Source organism: Agelaius phoeniceus, chromosome 5 (assembly GCF_051311805.1).
Source record: "Agelaius phoeniceus isolate bAgePho1 chromosome 5, bAgePho1.hap1, whole genome shotgun sequence".
In the NCBI taxonomy this organism is placed as follows: domain Eukaryota; kingdom Metazoa; phylum Chordata; class Aves; order Passeriformes; family Icteridae; genus Agelaius; species Agelaius phoeniceus.
The window spans coordinates 4,983,772-5,001,177 of NC_135269.1; the positions used below are offsets into that span (position 1 = coordinate 4,983,772).

The 17,406-nt window shown below is 43.1% G+C and overlaps 1 protein-coding gene across 7 annotated transcripts in view; it reads right to left on the reverse strand.

The window, feature by feature from the left end:
- Positions 1–17,406, reverse strand: part of CACNA1C (calcium voltage-gated channel subunit alpha1 C) — a 416,899-nt gene that overhangs the window by 77,525 nt on the left and 321,968 nt on the right. For 6 of the 7 annotated variants that reach the window (XM_077178180.1, XM_077178177.1, XM_077178179.1 and 3 more), the window contains exons 19-26: positions 13,381–13,513; positions 11,697–11,826; positions 7,765–7,824; positions 4,486–4,592; positions 2,974–3,061; positions 1,800–1,907; positions 812–864; positions 572–718 (exon numbers count right to left, since the gene is read on the reverse strand). In XM_077178180.1, the coding sequence (XP_077034295.1) occupies positions 572–718; positions 812–864; positions 1,800–1,907; positions 2,974–3,061; positions 4,486–4,592; positions 7,765–7,824; positions 11,697–11,826; positions 13,381–13,513 (826 nt within the window). The remainder of the gene's footprint in view (positions 1–571; positions 719–811; positions 865–1,799; positions 1,908–2,973; positions 3,062–4,485; positions 4,593–7,764; positions 7,825–11,696; positions 11,827–13,380; positions 13,514–17,406) is intronic. The other variant, XM_077178176.1, reaches the window with a different exon arrangement.

Consider the following 17,406-nt stretch of genomic DNA (forward strand, 5'->3'; position numbering starts at 1 on the left):
AGGGGATCCCAGGAGTTGGGAGAACAACACAGTCCCAGTTGTTAACACTGCTGTTGGCATCACTTGGTGACACAGGTCAGGGTCAGCCCCTGCATGTCCACGTCACCCTGAGTGACTCTGTGGGAGTCCCCAACTCCAGGGGCACAGACAGCAGGACCTGGACAGACACCTCATGTGTGCCAGTACTGCAGAGGAGGTGTTTCACATTGCCCTGCTGGCTCTATGGGGAGACTGAAACCTGGCAATGCTGGAAAGGACCTGATATGCATTTTGCATTCATTTATACACATAATAATGCTAACAAATATTAGTATCACTGCTACTAATGGAAATCATCTTTTAAGAACTAGAGACAGTGCTTTACACTGTTTACAAGTACAGTAACAGAAATCCCTGCTGGCCCTGAGGAATTTACAAAGTACATAATACTGCAGTGCTACTATTGCTATATTTAAAGCTGTGGACTTATTTAAATACTTAGAAAGGGAAAGACTATGCTCTGCCTTTGAATTTTCTCTTTTGAAATGAATGAGGGCATTGCTAGTGCTGTGCTGGTCCCAGAAACACTCACTCTGGCCAGCCCTCAAAGGTGGAGACGGTGAAGAGGGCCATCATGGCAGTCAGGACGTTGTCGAAGTCGAACTTGCTGTTCTCCCAGCTGCGGGGCTGTATCATGGGCTGGCTGACCTCCCCATCCTTGTAGGTGATGTAGTATCCTCTGTGGGGGGAGAGGGCAGACACAACGTGGCACACCTGCACCGCCAGGCGCCGCGGGCAGCCAAGGGCAGGGATTGGAAAAGCTCAGACCCACCTGCATTCTGCTTCTGTCTGCTTGGAGCTGTCAGTGCAGCTGTACAGCTTGCCCTAGGAAAGGAAGAAAGACAAATGAGGCTTCTGCTTGTATGGTACTTTTATGTGTGTCACCATCATATTTTCTGGAAAAATCCCTTTGCCAGGATTTCTTATCCTGGGAAGCTGAGAAGCCTCAGAGAAAAATGAAAACAATAATTATCTGATTCGCTTCTCCTGTGTTTTGCTGCTTTGGAATGTGGTTTGGACACTGTTTACCAACAGGTCATTGTTTGATTGGTTTCATGTGAATTGTTTTAACTTAATGACCAATCATGGTCAGGCTGTGTCAGGACTCTGGAAGAGAGAGTCACGAGTTTTGATTATCATTCTTTGTAGCCTTCTGGCTGTATCCTTTCTCTATTATTTAGATATTATATTATATTATATTATATTATATTATATTATATTATATTATATTAGCCTTCTAAAAGCATGGAGACAGATTCTCAATTCCTCCTCTGTCCAGGGCACCTCACAAATACCACAAAAGTGTATGTCCTCAGCATCTGTCAGGAGGGTGATGAAAGGCAAAGGGAGATAAAAGCAGACATAAAGAAGGGAAAGAACAACCCCCCATGGTCATCTGGTATGCCCTTTCCTCTGCAAGATGGGAGGCAGAGAGTCTGCAAGGAACAATCCTCTTGAGCAGCCCCCTTCACCTTCCCGGGGCCATGTCATGCCAATGTAAAGCTGTTCAGGGAAGAACAACATTACTGATCATTTATTCTGATCACAGATGATGGGCAAGAGTTCTGCATATGCCTGGCTCAGTTTTGGAGAACTGCTGGTAGCAGAAGCCCAGGTAACACTGACAGTGCCCCAAATGTCTTGCCTATTACACACAACAGACCGCAATTTCCCTTCCTCAGGCTTTTTATGCTGTTTTTCTCCCCATCCCTGAATACAGCCCAATGTAATGGATGAATGAATGGGTCCAATGGTTTTACCTTAAACAGCTGAACTCCAATGCAGGCAAACATGAACTGCAGCAAAGTGGTGACAATCACAATGTTCCCGATGGTTCGGATGGCGACAAACACACACTGGACCACGTGCTGCCAATGGGAGAGAGGAACAAAAGTCACTTGTGGGATTGTTCTCAACTGCTCTGGCTAAGGGAGAAGCCCAAGAATAAAAATAACAAGAAAAAAATTATTTAAGCAGTACCCATTACCCAAGTAATGTCTAAGGAAAGGGGACCAACTTATTTCATTCCTTGCTGTATTTTTAGAAGGATGCAGAAAGGGGTAGGAAAATACCAGAACTCAGCTCTCTGAAACTTCCTGCATATTTGGGCACCCACCAGCATATAGGAAGGAGTTTATCTAATACAGAAAGGTTATGCTTAGGGTTGTGGGCCCATCAGTAACCTCAGAAAACCACATCATTTCACCTCTGGGCTGATGTGGCCATTCAGCTGGAAAGCAGCTTGTCAGAAAAGGAGCTGGTGGACACAAAGTTAAATATGAGCCTTCACTACAAAGCTGGCAAGTGCTATCCTGGGCAGCATTAGGCAAGATTTTAACAAGTTGAAGGAGGTTTTTATAAAGGATTCCTCCCCTTTACTCAGCACTGGTGAGACTGTGCCTGTCGTACTGCCTAGCTCTGGCTCCTCAGCACAAGAGAACTGTGGACATACTGGAGGAAGTCCAGTCCAGCAAAGAGCCACAGAGGTGACTTAAGGGATTGGGGTGAGAAAAGGCTGAGAGAGCTGGGTCAGTTCATCTGAAAGGAGGCTCAGGGGAATCTGGTCAATATTTCAGCATATTAATGGCTGAAGGAAGGATGCAGAGGAGGCAGAGCCAGGCTCTTTCCAGTGGTTCCCACTGATAGGACAACAGGCACAGATTGAAACAGAGTAGCTTTATCTGAACATTGAGAAGCACTTCTACTGTCAGGGTGACTGAGCATTGGAACAGGTCATGCAGAGAGGTTGTGGAGTTTCTCTCCTTGGAGATACTCTAAAGCCTGGGCCCTCAGTAGCCCTGCTTGAGCAGGTCCCTTCCAACCTCAACCATACTGCTGATTCTACTGAAACATTAAATGAACCACTGCAAAAGCCCTTGTAGCCTGAAATAACCTGAATTTATAGTTTTTAGAATGCACTTGGACTTTTCTAACCTTTAGTCCTTTGGCTCTGTTGATGGCCCTCAGTGGCCTGAGGACCCGCAGAACACGCAGGATCTTCACCACATTAATGGCACTGGACCTGAAAGAAAGTATTGGAAGGTTTGAGAGACACAGCAATGTGGGGAGTGTGCAGCAAGGACAGACCTTTGAAATTCTGCACAGCCTGAGACTGCATAAGGGATTTAGTCAACTCTTTGCCAGGGCACTTCGGGGGTAAGGAAACCAATTTCTCTGTTTTCTTCAGAGGTCTGACTGCTTGTTCTGGATTCCATAATCTCTGCTGTATTAATGGAGGGGGAATGGAACATGGGCAAGGTGTATTTTTAGAGCAGGGCAGATATTCTGTAGATATCTATGCTATAGAAATTGTGCCAAGATATAGTCATTACCAAGGCATTTTCAGATAAGGCTCAAAGAAGCACTCCACTGAAATATTCATTGAGACTGAAAAGTCCAGGAGACTCCAGCATTAAAGGTAGACTATCCACCTGGAGTTTGATCCCACAGTGCATCTGGCCCCTGAACCCACAAATCAAAGTGCGTACATAAATTTAAGGATGTGAAAGCTCCCATTGAATTGATTAGGATGACTTATGTGCTCACTTTTAAGTACTGAACACAACTATCTTCTGCAGCAGAGCTCTCTGCGCCTTCCAAGACTAAAACCCTGACTGAGAATCTTCCTCGTGCTCAATGACATCATGTTCTCCTACTGACTTTGGGAACAGTTTAAATGTTAACACACCAAGAGTCTGACTTAGGTCTGTAAGAAAGAAACAGCAGGTCAAAAAAAGACCTGTGCAATTCTTAAGACTGCGACTGAAAGCCCAATGGACCCTACAAATTGCCCTACTTGACTTAGTGTGCAACTTATGTGAGCTGCTAACCTATGATGGTAACAACTGGGAGCTTGTTTCTTACCAGATATGAAACTAATTAGGGAACTCCCTACCCAACACATAGTTGAGTAAATCTATAAATTACTAAGCAAATTAAAAGATGAACTAAAGGAAAACAGCATGACAGAACAGCCACTACCACTCTGAAGAGTCTCACAAAATTCTTCAAGTGCTTGATGGCCTTCCATTGACTGAGACTCACAGCATCTTAGGAAGTAGGAAAACATTATCAACCTCATTTTCCAAAGAGGTTATGAAAAGTCTAGGAGGGAATCATAAGTCACTGAACTGTCCTGAACTGATACAGTGAAACAAAGGCCTTGGAACAAAGCTAAGTGTCATTATTCTCAATACACCCATTTTTTGTTCTCATTTGCTCTTTCTGAAATATTCACCCCTCCAGGTCACCAGAGTAGCATTTCCCAGTTACTACCTCCTCTCTTGAGAATGAATTTTAATGGCCTTGAACCATCTGAGAAAAACACCTCATGAATACCCCAACAGGCTAATGAGAAAAATCAGATAAAACAGCCTGAGCCATCCCTCCCAGCCCAGCCCTACAATCCCCACCCCAAAACCAGCCAGCTGGAAATAGCTCACTCACTGGATCCCAAAGGAGATGAGAGAAACGCTGACCACCAGCAGGTCCAAGATGTTGAAATAGTTCCTGCAGAAGGAGCCCTTGTGGAGGAAAGCCCCGTAGGCAGTCATCTGCAGGGAGCACAAACACACTTCGCCATCAGCAGCTGCTCAGGAGCCAAACCCACCTGGCTATGCTCAGAGTGGATAACTGGGGAGGGGGCAGTATTTCTATTGTTGGCAGACAATTTACCCCCAGACCCCAAAGGAGAAGTTGAGCCCCAATGGAAAGAAAAGAGAGTGAAAAAGACAGCAAGATAACTGTGAAAGGCCTAACTAAAGAAAGAGAGGAAAATATGCACTTTAAGTGCACTGGGTACATAACATTTAGAATTAGCAAAGCAGAAGAGTGACTGTTTGCAAAAAGTACTCTTTGCAATCATATGCTTTTCCCTTTTTCTTCAGTGACACAGGATACTTGTGTTATATAAAGGCCTCTCTAGCAGAATTGAATAGAAAATACAAAATCAAATGGGCTCTTCTGTAATGCTTTTCAGTACTTAGACCAGATGCAGTGGACAGTTGACTGCTCTTCCCTTCATGAAGGAAGAACAGAATCCCTCCGGGATAAGACACTTTAGAGCTGAACTGAAAAAACAGGAGGAATTACTGCTCTCTTCAGCTTGGTCCTTCTGTTCAGCTCAATGCCACATCCCTTTTCCTATTAATTTTTGCTCTAGATGTAGTTGCATTTTCCCTTTAGTTTTCCTTACAAAGCTCAGTCTGTACTCCTTGGAACAGAGCAATTTCTTTGTGGAGATAATCATTATCAACATCCCTGGGCAGAGGGAGGGAAAACAGTTACATATTTTGCAAGGGAAGCTCTGCCCTGCCTGGGTGTGATGGGGTATTGAAAACCTGCTGGCTTTGAGGAGGATGTCATAGCTCCAGAGCTGGATTGAGTGACAGTGTAAACAGAGTTCTCTTACCCAATGTGACTAAATGAGCCTGGCACAGTTAAAGAGGGTGAGCTGATGGGGTTATTTGTACCACCTACCTTAGATTTGGTGATGATCTAATGTAGCTGGCTTTGAAGAAACCCCATCCCCACAAGTGCTAATGTTCCTTCATGAGGAATTCTCATTCCCATCCAGGAATACAGGCTTCTAAGTTTGGTCCTCTGAATCTCACTTAAGTTAGGTGTCTAAAGTAACCCGAGGTGGACACCATGACACTGAGCTGTAGCCAGACTTCCAGCTGAGAAGTGTGAACTAGAAAGTCAAACTGGAGTTTTCTGGCTCCCACCAGTAGCTCAGGATGGTGTATTGGCTGGAAGTTTCCAGCCTGTGACAACTTTATTCAGAGCAAAGTTGAAGGGCACATGGTATATTGGATTATTTTCTTCACCAAACATCCATGACAGGCAACTGGCTATCAATCAGACAGAAATTAGAGGGGGAGGAAGTATAAACTCTGGTCTTGGCTTAGAATTTATACTTATAGACACATTCAGTTGGGGAAGGGAGCAGGGGTTCTTGCCATAACAAAGGTGGTAAAGATGCCCTTTACTGGTTAGATTTTGTATGGCAATCTTGAAAGAAAGACACCATTGAAATCAGGAGGGGAAGCTCTGCTGAGTTTAAGTTCAGTACAAACTGTGGTTCTCTCAAGCCTTTTGAGGGATTTTGTCATCTCAGAAGAGACTCTCATAGAGTGTATAATCTCTATCCGCCTCCTACCTGGGGCATAAAACAAGTTACAGCCTTTTAGGACGCCAGTTAAATATCCTTGGCAGTCACCTTGCCAACATCCACCAGAATGCAGGTGTTGTTATAAGCAACATGGGGGCAGATGAAGCTTGTTCCTCTACAGCCTTGAACATCCCATGGCCATTCATTCTTTTGTTTTCACCACCTACATTAACTTTGCTGTTTTGCAAAACAATGTGCTCACTGAAGGCAGCACTGAGAAACCAAGCTCTTAGTGACTTAAACTTATGGTCCTTGCACTATTCTCCCACTTAACTTAAAGAATATCCAGGGATGTTGTCATAAATCACTGAAGTTAACAGGAGGACCTTGGGAAGGCCCAGGCTGGGTTAAGTTCTGCTTCCACTGAAATCATTAGGAATGTTACCACTTCCATCAGAGCAAGCAGAATTAGTAATTGTGAGTCCAAACAGGTAACCTTGAACTGTTGTTTCATTTTTAAACGTCGCCGTCGGGATGTTTTCCTTTTCTTGACAGGCCTTTTGGATCTGCCATGTGATCTGTGCACATCCAGATTTATTGTGTAAACACAGATGCAAACTGCACATAGGCATGATGTGTACATCTCCCTGGAGAACATTATGGCTTTGGTAATTTCAAGTCATATCAAAAAAAGCACGTTTCTCTATAAAAATGTGCTGGGGCCACCCTGCTTGCCAGCCTCCCATATAGATACTGTTATTAGGGTCTTGAGCTGAAAATTTGAGCAACTCTAAGGCACTGCCTGCCAGCACTTAGAACTAGCTTGCTGAGAAAAAAAAAACAAAACAGCTGCCAAGTGAACCTAGCATTTAGAAAGCCAGAACTTTGCTCAATTACTGTTATTTAAATTATTAGCCTACCAATTTGAGAAAATTAGAGTTAAGAACAAGGCAGCCTATTTTTATTTTCTTCCAAGCTAAACCATTCTCCTGTGCATTCCCCTTGGTATAGAGCACGTTCGGGGAAATGGGAAGCTGGGTTTTGGTGCAGCAATTTTCATTGGCAGCTACTGTCCTTGGTGTCTCAGAGATTTGTACTCTTGACTCTCTCTCTACACCTAAAAAGTGAGGTTTTGCACTGTGCTCCCTGCCTCCTACTTCACTGTGCTCACAGAAGTCATCAGCCACCCTTTGGGCTGGTTTCTGCAGAATAGAGACCTTCTCTTTGCCTGTGTAAGAAGTGTGTGCATTCAGAGTTTCTTGCAGAGCAGAAAAATCATGTTTTTGAAACACTGGCCAGGGTAGAGGAGAAATTTATCAGGGGATGGCCTTTTTCTTGGTTCTCTCTTACATTTCCCAACATTGCATCCTTTCATTGCAATTCCCCTAAAAAGCATTATTTTGCTATAGGCCCTCAATTACCAGTATGAATATGAAAATTCCCCAGGAGACTTTTAAAGCAACTACAGAAATGTCAAATGAAAAGAAAAACAACCCTTTGTGCAGAGATAATAATGGCGTTAAAAAAAAAAAAAAAGAAAAGAAAAAGAGAGCGAAAGAAAGAAAGAAAGAGAAAGAAAAGAAGAAAACAAGTGTATTTCTCAGATTGGTTACCTTAAGAATAATTTCTAATGTAAAGATACTAGTGAAGACATAGTCTGCATTGCCTAGGATCTGAAAAATAAGCACAGTTGGGTTAGTGGTACTGAGCGTGACCCAGAACAAACAGGCGTGTGTGTTAGCAACAGAGACTGGCAGAAAACCAGAAAGCTTGGGGACAAGTAATGGTAGAGAAGATGGGCACTTTACCTTCAGAGCAATTTCAATGGTGAAAATGACAGTAAAAACTATATCAAAATAAAAGAGAATCTGTAAAAACAAAAGGGGATAGGAGTGGGGAGGGTAGGTCAGTGAGTGATCACTTGAGTGGGAAATCACAGTTAAAATCAAATGCACGAGTTCTTTTCACAAGGGAATGAGGATGACTCTATAGGGAATGGTTTTGGAACAAGGTCCTGTTGAATGCAGTGAAGGTCCTGGCACAGAGGACAAGAAGCACATTACATGAAATCTTTCCTGAGTTACAATCCCATGAGCACTATAGAGGCAAAATAACTTTTTGGTTGCTGTAGGATTTTTTTTTTTTTTTAAATCTCATAAAGAACATTCAAGGGTTTTCCCAAATAGGATTCCAAGCTGAGAGTACAAAGAAAGCCTGGTCTCTCAGTGGAAAACATGAGATTCCTTCTTATTAACTTCCATTCAGTCTTGTCCTGTGCCTCTCTCAAAGGAAGGAAAGCAAACTGCAAAATCATACTCTAGCTATTTCTTATCTCTGTCCTGAATTGCTCTGGGTTAGCATGAATAACAAAGAATGAATAACAATAACCAATTGAACAGAATCCCAGCCCTTGTATTGCAACCATAATTTGTTCATTTGCTAAAGGTGCCTAACTTAGATCCTGCATCTTTCTATTAGCATCCTGAACAACCAGCCAGCTGAAATGCTCATCATTCCCAGGAACCTGGGCCTGGTGATAGAGAAACTCATGGCATGCACAGCAGACCACAAAAAGTGGCCTCACAGGAGATAGTGACAAGTCTAGAAGGGTAAAGGGGCTTTCAAAGTAGCATCATCAAGGACAGGAATGTCCTTCATTGCCAATATGTTGGCATCCCACAGTAAATGGGAACTTTCTCACTGATTTATGGGACCAGGATTAAACTCTCTTTGTTTCCAATATATTTTAACATCCCAATCCACTTTAGTGCTATCTACACTACAAATGTTGAACATCAGAAGTATCATGCCCATGGTTTACTGCTGTTTTACCATAAACATGTTTTAAACCAGAAGGCCAATACATGGAAGCTGTAGAAAACTGATAATTTGTGAAATTTGGACCTTTGCTGCTAAAACACTAATAAACATAAAGCAGGAAACTGCCTGCTTCCATCCCACAGGGGTTTATTGTATCTCAGTGCCTGTAACCTCACTTAGATTTATAGGTGGCTAAATTCTTACAGCTTGGTATGCAGAGGGGCAGCTACTGCAAGCTCCAGGGTTATTTCACATTGCACTATTTAAGTACAATCCAAATCTGGATTGAATTGCAGATACTGCATGTCAAATGGGGGGATGTATCACTTACTGATACCTTATAACTCAAAATTCTCCAGGTCACTGCTCAATTTTTAATCCCAAATTCTTCTCAAGGCTGTCTTTGGGCCCTATCAATTTTTGCAGCTTAGAGAATTAAGAAAGGGCCACTTCAAAGGGACAGATCTTGATTTTAACCTATTTTAATTTACTTACATTACAACTGGAAATATCCTTTTGCCTTGCTGCTTTGTAAGTCCTGACATTTGATTATTTTATCAATGGAGTAATTTTATAATCAATGGGCCAGATTCATGGGAACTCTCTAACTGCTTTGCATGACTCCAGCAACATAAAGAAGCTGCAAACTTGATTAAAGTGATCAATTAAGCTGTACCTGTTGCTGCTTTACCTCAGCAGAGGCCTGCAAAGGATCTGGAGCACACCGGTGAACGTGGCCCCAAAGGTGCAGCTAGCAAGGATGAAGTCATGCCTAATGAAATGGTCACTGCCCCTCCTGTGCAGGCAGTCCCATTTATCAGCTGGCATATTTGTTATTATCTAAATATTAACTTGCTCTAGAACATATTAAAATGAATGAGCACCTTGTCAAGGTGCTAACAGGAGAATATGGTGAGCACAGTCTTAGCACTTGCTCGGACTTCAAGGGCTTTTGGTCAGACTGGGCTGGCACTTCCAAGTACTCTCTGCCTGAGCCCTGTGTGACACAGAAGGACACAGCCTGCCCCAGGAAAGAGCAGAGCCCAAGCCTCTCCACCAGCCCTTGCTAGGCTTTTATTAATCCCAAATTCTTCTCAAGGCTGTCTTTGGGCTCTATCAATTTTTGCAGCTTTTTGTCATTTTTGTCCCTGTTTTCCTGCTCTGGGAGAGTCTGTGCCAGCAGCATCCCCAGTCTGCCCAAGTCCTGGAGCACAGGCTCATGCTGAGTGAAGGCAGAGGCAGCTTTGCTTTCAGCTTGATTTCAGCTTGCTTTCTTCCTTTTCCTCCCAGGCCTCCATGTGGGCACAGGGCAGGACAGGATCTCACTGTTCTACTGTCACAGTGCCAAGGCAGGCCACATTTACAGCCCAAACATCCTGCCAGTGTCCCCTTGTATGATACATTTTAAACTTCTGTACCTGCAAAAGTTAAACACAGATTTTCATGCAACACCAGTGGCTTTACATATACACAAAACAATGCTTTGCCTCAAACCTTCAGCTCTATAATCCAGAACAACCAGCTCTGACTCTTTTTCTCCATCTCATTTATATGTCTCTGCTACAGACTCTGTGACAGTTTCTGTGGCATGTCAGGAGCCCATCTGCCAGCTGACATGCTGCAGCATTAATACATATTGGCATTCAGTTATCCCTACATGGTGTGCACCCTCATTTGTGCACAAGTGGGTTATTGGTGGCACAGGTTTGACTGGATTATTTAGCATCCTCCTTCAGGACAAAATGCAAAGCCACTCTGAGATATGCTCAGGAATAGACTTCCATTAACACCTTCTCTGCATGCACATATGTGTTCAAATGCATGCTCAGGCCAGGATATTTCAGGGAGCATTAAATTAAGGTTGTATTATTAAACAAGGAAAAAACCATCCCACTCTTCAATCCTAGCAAACTCTTCAGGCATCAAGGCACCAAAATGCCACTGCAGACACCAGAAATCAGAGGCCTTGCAGTGATATGTCTGATGACTCCTCATTTCTGCAATGACCCCTGACTAATGGAAACAACCACTGGCAAAGTTAAAGGAGCAATGAACATTTCAAAAGGCAAATAAGAATGGTCAGGAAAGAGGGTGAGAATGTATCTTAATGCTGAATGCCTTCCTCTTCTCTCCCCAGGCAGGTAAGGAGAGGAGCACAGCATTTTTTTGAAGGTTATCTCAAATTTAATGATAGCTTTGCAGCTTGTGTTCCAACCGTCTGATTCCAACCATGATGACATCAATTTCCTCCAGAGTGACAGCATCAAACTCAGGAATATTACTCCTGATTTACACCAGTGTGAATAAAATGAAAATCAGGCCCTGGGCTTTTTAGTTTAAAAGACAGCATGTGGCAGCAGAACAAATGTTCCACAGGGAACCTGAAAATCCCTCAAAATTGAATTATCTGTATCCACAATCAATGTTTTTAAAGCTCATTTCTACTGCTTTAATCCCAGGGAACAATAATTTTGCTTCAGCCTCCTGTTCTTCCTTTCCCTACACACACTTCTGAAGTGAACTGGAGGCCAGATTCTGCACTGACTCATGTTTCCTGCAAAAAACCTAATGATTTTCACACACAGCCTACAAAAGGCAGAAATCATGGAAGACAGGCACTCCCAAGCCTCTGATGCAGCCTCTTCTGCCTTTCCTGGCTTCAAATCACGATCAGCTTGTCCCACACTTGCAATTCCCAGTGAGGGAAGGAGGATGTGGAGCATACTTGGTTCCTAAAGGAGAGGTGTCTCACGGGGTCCTCAGCTGCCAGGGAGATGCTGCTGAGCAAGATGAAAAACAGGATCAGGTTGGTGAAAATGTTATCGTTAACGATGCGATGGCAGTGCACACGAAACCTGCAAGAGATGGGAGAGGCACAACTTTAGCTCTCAAAGAACAGCAAGACCTGGAAACATTTCCCCCCTCCTCTTCTGCCAGCAGGACTGGAGGATTGCCCTGCAGAGCATCTTCCCTCTGCCCCAGCACAGGGACAAGGTGTGCAGGGCAATGCTGTGACAGAGCTTTTTGTGATTTCCATGTGGTCTGAAAACTGCCAGCCCAGAATTATATCCCTTGCTTTCATTTATGGAACCATTCCTGATTCATTCAGGAGGCAGGCACCAGAAACAGGTTTTAGGGTGCCAATGTCTTTCTGATCTTTCTCTCAACAGGAGCTGGGGAGGGGGGTTCTACCTTGCTAAAGAGCACAGGCCTGGCCAAATGGATATAGGGCAGCAAGTGACTTCTGAGAAACATCATACCATGCAGGTTGTATGCTAAACATAGACCCACTTGGTGCTCTTAGTGGGAAACTAGAAGGTAAAGAAGGAGCAGTCTCCCATCAAACTTGCTTACTGGAGACCATTACACCACTTTCCATATGCTGGTAGCAGGATGTGAGGAGTTAAACCCCATAATAGCTCTGTGCATAATTCTACAGGCACTTCATTAATCTATTTAGCTCTACTCTTGGCTGTTAGGGCTCCAAGTTCCTATTACAGCAATTTTACAGATGACTGCAGAGGTTAATTTAGTTCTACAAATGACAGGGGGTGGGTGGCAAAGCTAGCATTACAGTCCACGAGCCCCAGCCATCCTCAGTCCCTCCCTGTTACACATACCCAAGAAGGAGTGGCACAAGCTCTGCTGGGACAAAACTGGCTCTGAATTCAGCAGTGCAGGAACAGCCCTGCTTTCCTCTGGGCTGTGTTTGAAAGCTGAGTCCTTAGGAGAGACACTGGAATATGTGGTGCTGCACAGAGCATTGGGCAGTGAGCTCACTGCTGTACCCTTGCAAAGATAAACTCACCTGGCTCCTAACAGACCTCCACACATAGGTCCTGCACATCTGCTCTGGAAAGGCAGGTGTGACAACACATCCTGCATTGCAGGAGCCCATGGGTGAAGTGTGAGAGGAGGACTGTGCTCCCTAGGCTCCTCTCAGAGCTATGGACTCTCCTCCCCCTCTCATTTCCTCTTTTTTGCTCATTCTTGATGTGCAGCAATGAGCAGAGACACATGAGCTCCCTACTGGGAGTGGATTTTGGGCAGCCCTTAGGACAGGAAACTTCTACCTCCCACTTGATTGATTGCATGATGGCTCTCCTGCAGTTTGGACCTGAATGTGTCAGGAAATTCCAATTACTGATTTGCCTCTGTGTCCCTTATTTCTGAAGCTTTCATGATTTGTGTCCTCAATCAGCCTTGCATGTGCCATGAACTCCCATTGAATATTTTCCCTACAGTTGTGGTTTCAGAGGATTCCATGCCTTAAAGGAGAGGCGGGTCAAAGGAAGCCTCAGGTACGAACTGCTGAAAGGGAGCTCTGGACCTCATCGCCTTTGTGGCCCAATGTGAAAGGGGTACCAGCCCTTCACCTCTTTCTTCTGGCTAACCAATCTCTCAAGTACCTGTTGTTAGGACTGAAGATGAAAAAAGCACTGGCATCAGGCATGGGCACAGCCTTTTCCTTGAGGTGCAGCTCAGACATCGGGCGAGGTCGAGGGCCAACAGGCATCTCGGGTTCTTCCTCATCTTCCTCTGCTGCAAGAAGCATTTTTGTCTTTTATTGCAACACACAACCCGTTCCAATGTGCTGAGGCATTTGTCTCTGTCAAAACTAGAGCTAAAAACCATTAAAAGAGGATGCTGAAGCCTTGAGTCTCCTTGCCCTTCCTTCCTTTGAGACAGTGCCCTTTACCCAGTGCTCACCCTGGCAGACACGGGTCTTGTCTCTCTGTAAAATCATTAGTGCTGGTAAGCCTACAACATCCTCAAAACACTCTCCTCAGATGCCTCACAGTTCCTTCTGCAAAAAACAAAGAGAAAGGTTTGTTTTCTATGCCTTTTCTAAGGTTTGTCTTCTAATGGCTCATTTGAATCTTTCTTGCTGAGGTCTAGATCCATTATTTGTTTTCTTATTTTCCATGGACACAGAAAATTAAAAATTGCCTTCCTCTTGCAGAAAGCTTTTGCATTTGAGGACCACAGTTGTGCCTCTGGGAGAATATCTGGTTCCTAGAGCAAAACAGCAGCTGCCTTTCCTGAGGTGTTGTGTTCCCCAGGTCTCTGATCACTATTGCTACTTGCTTCCACGTTGTCTGCAGGATTAACCTGCAGTTGAGGTTTTACTGCTTCAGATGAAAGCTAGATTACTTCTTATATCTTTTAATATTATCTTCTTGTTAAATGTCCTTCATGGAGAGTTTTCATTATACTTTGGCATTAATTTGCCATCAGTGTCAGATATGCACAAAGCACAGATTATTTACCACAGAGCAACAATCTGGCCTGTCACTCCCCCCTCTGCATTTCTGCTGTTGACTATTCCCAAAAGTGGCACTTAGACCTCATCTGTACTGAAGGGCATATTTTTTTCTCTTTGCCCATTCCTCCAGTTTATCAAGATTGTTTTTCTTCTATTTGTGAGCATCTCCATGGAGCTGCTGCTACATCTGGAGCTGTGTCTGGATGAGCACATGTATGCCCCAGAACAAACAGTGAGCACATGCACATTGACTTACACTGATCAGAAAGTCTTAAAATTGTCCCCTTTTATAATTTAGTGGGGGAGGGAAGGTCAGAAAGATGGGAATGAAGCTGAGACTCTTGAGCCTGTGTCATCTCCAGGCAGATCAGTGAGCATCCTCAAGATAGAAAATGCAGAGATGAAGGCTAAGTGGTACCTGAAAGAAAAGCTTCTGCCTTTGAGGATTTCTCCTACCTGCTGAAGGCAGATGTTGTTTTGTAAATGACATGATAGGATTTTGCTGTTTTAAAGATCCCAATCCTCTCACTTAATCAGCAAGACAGGAAAAAATCTTTAAGAAAGGAGCCTGACATGTTAGATGCAACTGATTCATCTTCCAGGCAGTGCAAAGGAGGATACTCTAATTAAAAGGTTCATCTTGAGTCCATAAAGGGAGATAAGCTCCAGGAATGGTGTTCCTTTAGGGTGAGATACTGCACTTGATCTGCTTACAGGACACATCAGAAAGAACAGATGAATCAGCACAGATCCTGAGCTAGATATCAGAGAGAGGAGAAAAGTACCCTTTTTGAAGGCATGCCATTATTACATGTAAATAGGATTCTTTCTTTACGCTTCCAGTACCAAGAGTTCAGCTCAAATTCACTTGATAGATCTTTGCATAAATGTTTGAGCTGGTACATAGAGTTTGTACTTTTTAAGTCAGTCTATTTTTTAACAGCTCAATTTTATGTGCAATATACTTCATAATACTCTTTCTACAGGCTTTATTAGTTAAAGAAACATCTTTCAGAAGTACTTTTTTACACAGGACTTGTAAAATAGGTGTTAAGGTTAATGTGCAGGTTTATGTAATATAACCATACCTTGCACGTGCACCTTTTATCTATGGGCTTCAGAGGAGGCTGACAAGGAGTGAGGTAAGCAAATTCTTTTTCTTCTTGAACAGGCCAGAAAACCAATGCCTGGGATCATGTGGGATATTTGAAACTCACACTTAAGAAGAGTATTCTGGGTCCCTGCTCTGTGCCTTCAATGTGAGATCATTCTTTTTTTATTACTCAGAGGAATGCTTAAAATACACTTTTAAATGGGCATGGAGCAATGCCTCTGGAAAATAGACCCTCAGCAGAAGGATCAGCCCCATGAAGACCATAAAGAACATTGTTCCTCTCCTCTTATTCTCCTGTCTGCCATACAGCAAGAAATACAGATTAATGACTTGGGGAACCAAATACTTTCAGACTGAAAAACACATTCAATTCCTCAGCCATAGATAAAGAGCAATGTTCTACTTTTCACTTAGAGTCTAGGGCACAGAAGAAAGGAAACACTGAGGGCCAAATTCACAAAGAATAATGAGATTACAGCCTCATCCCAGGTCACTGCCCATGCTATCTACCTCCATATAGGAGCAGCACAGCTGCACACATTTGTAGAAGCAAATGCTCTTTGGCTGTGGAGACAAGCACAAACAGGCCACAGGGCAGCATCAGTGGGAAATTCGATGATGTGGAGATTTTTTTTTTACTGTACAAAGACCAGAACTCTCCTATAAGGACATTATTTTGCTTCAAGCTCCCATGAATCATCCCAGGCTTTTACCTTCATCTGACGTTCCGAATTCTTTGTCTATTTCTGTACTAGACTGCAAGGCTAGCTCCCTGTCTTCCTGTAATAAACATATCATCATAATAATCCTTCTAGTGTACACAAATCTCTGGGAGAACTAGTCTGTCCTTCCTAAAAAGAGACCAGGTGACCTGAGGAGCTGCAGCCACTCTGGGGCTGAGGAGCAGCACTGTGCAGCAAGCAGAGTCAGGAGAGGTTATTGAGAAAACTGCTTTAAGGAGCAGAAACAAGCAGAGAATGTGCAAGGTAGGTTAGGAAAGGACCTATGTGAGGAAAAATAAATGAAGTGACCAGTGGAAATGGTTTCTGAACACTGAATCTTCAGTCTTCACAAAGAATTGACAAACAATTCAGAGAAAAGGCCTGTTTAGAAATGGCATTGATGCCATACAATGGCAAGTGAGTAAGATGGTGTCCCTTTGCATTTCTAATAGGAGACAGGAGAAAACCTGATAATCCATTCAAATTTTAGGTTGTGTTCAAAAGTATGCTAAGACAGAGATTGGCACCCTGAGGCAGGCATTGAAAATGTTTTCACTTCATTTTCTGCACTCTAATTCTATGCATGGCAAAAAGAAAAAAAAAAAAAAGTAGATGTAGTGTTTTGTTATATTTTTCATTTATGAGCTTATCTTTCTAAGCTATCTACAGAAAGTAAATAAACATCAATTCTATTAGCAGTAGACTTAAAATTGACATTCAGATGACTGTTGTTTCAATTGTAAAAAAAATGTAATTTTCTGCAAATCCAAGCCAGCTGAGAAACAGAAACAAAACTGTATCAAGCTGTTTTAATTTGTGCTTCTTACTAAGGACTCCCACAAACCCTGTAGCAACTGGGGATGTGTGTCCAGTAAGTGCCTGGGCCTGCAGAAGTGATGGAAGGATTAAATCCAGAGTGACCTTCCTCAGGCAGTGTTAAAATAGCATTGCACAAATTAGAACCACACTCTACTCCTGATAAATTTGCTATAAATATGGAAGAATACAAGTACAGCATATGTGAGGACTTCTTGTACTGAAAATCAAATGCAATGAACAGATTTCCATTTTTCTTGTCTGAAGCTCTTGTCCATCTACTCAAAATGAACTCTTGTGTTCTTTTTTCCCCTATCAAATCAACCTATTATCAGACATTTATTTATTAGGAATCATGGAAAAGAAGAGAAAGTGTTTTACAGCCTATTATAGCCTGTTACATAATCACAGAAACACAGAAGAGCAGAGCAAGGGAGGATCACAAAAGGCCCTCTGGTTCATGCCTCTGCCAAGCCAGGTCCAATTAATTATTATATCTAAGCCTTTTCTGTGAGAC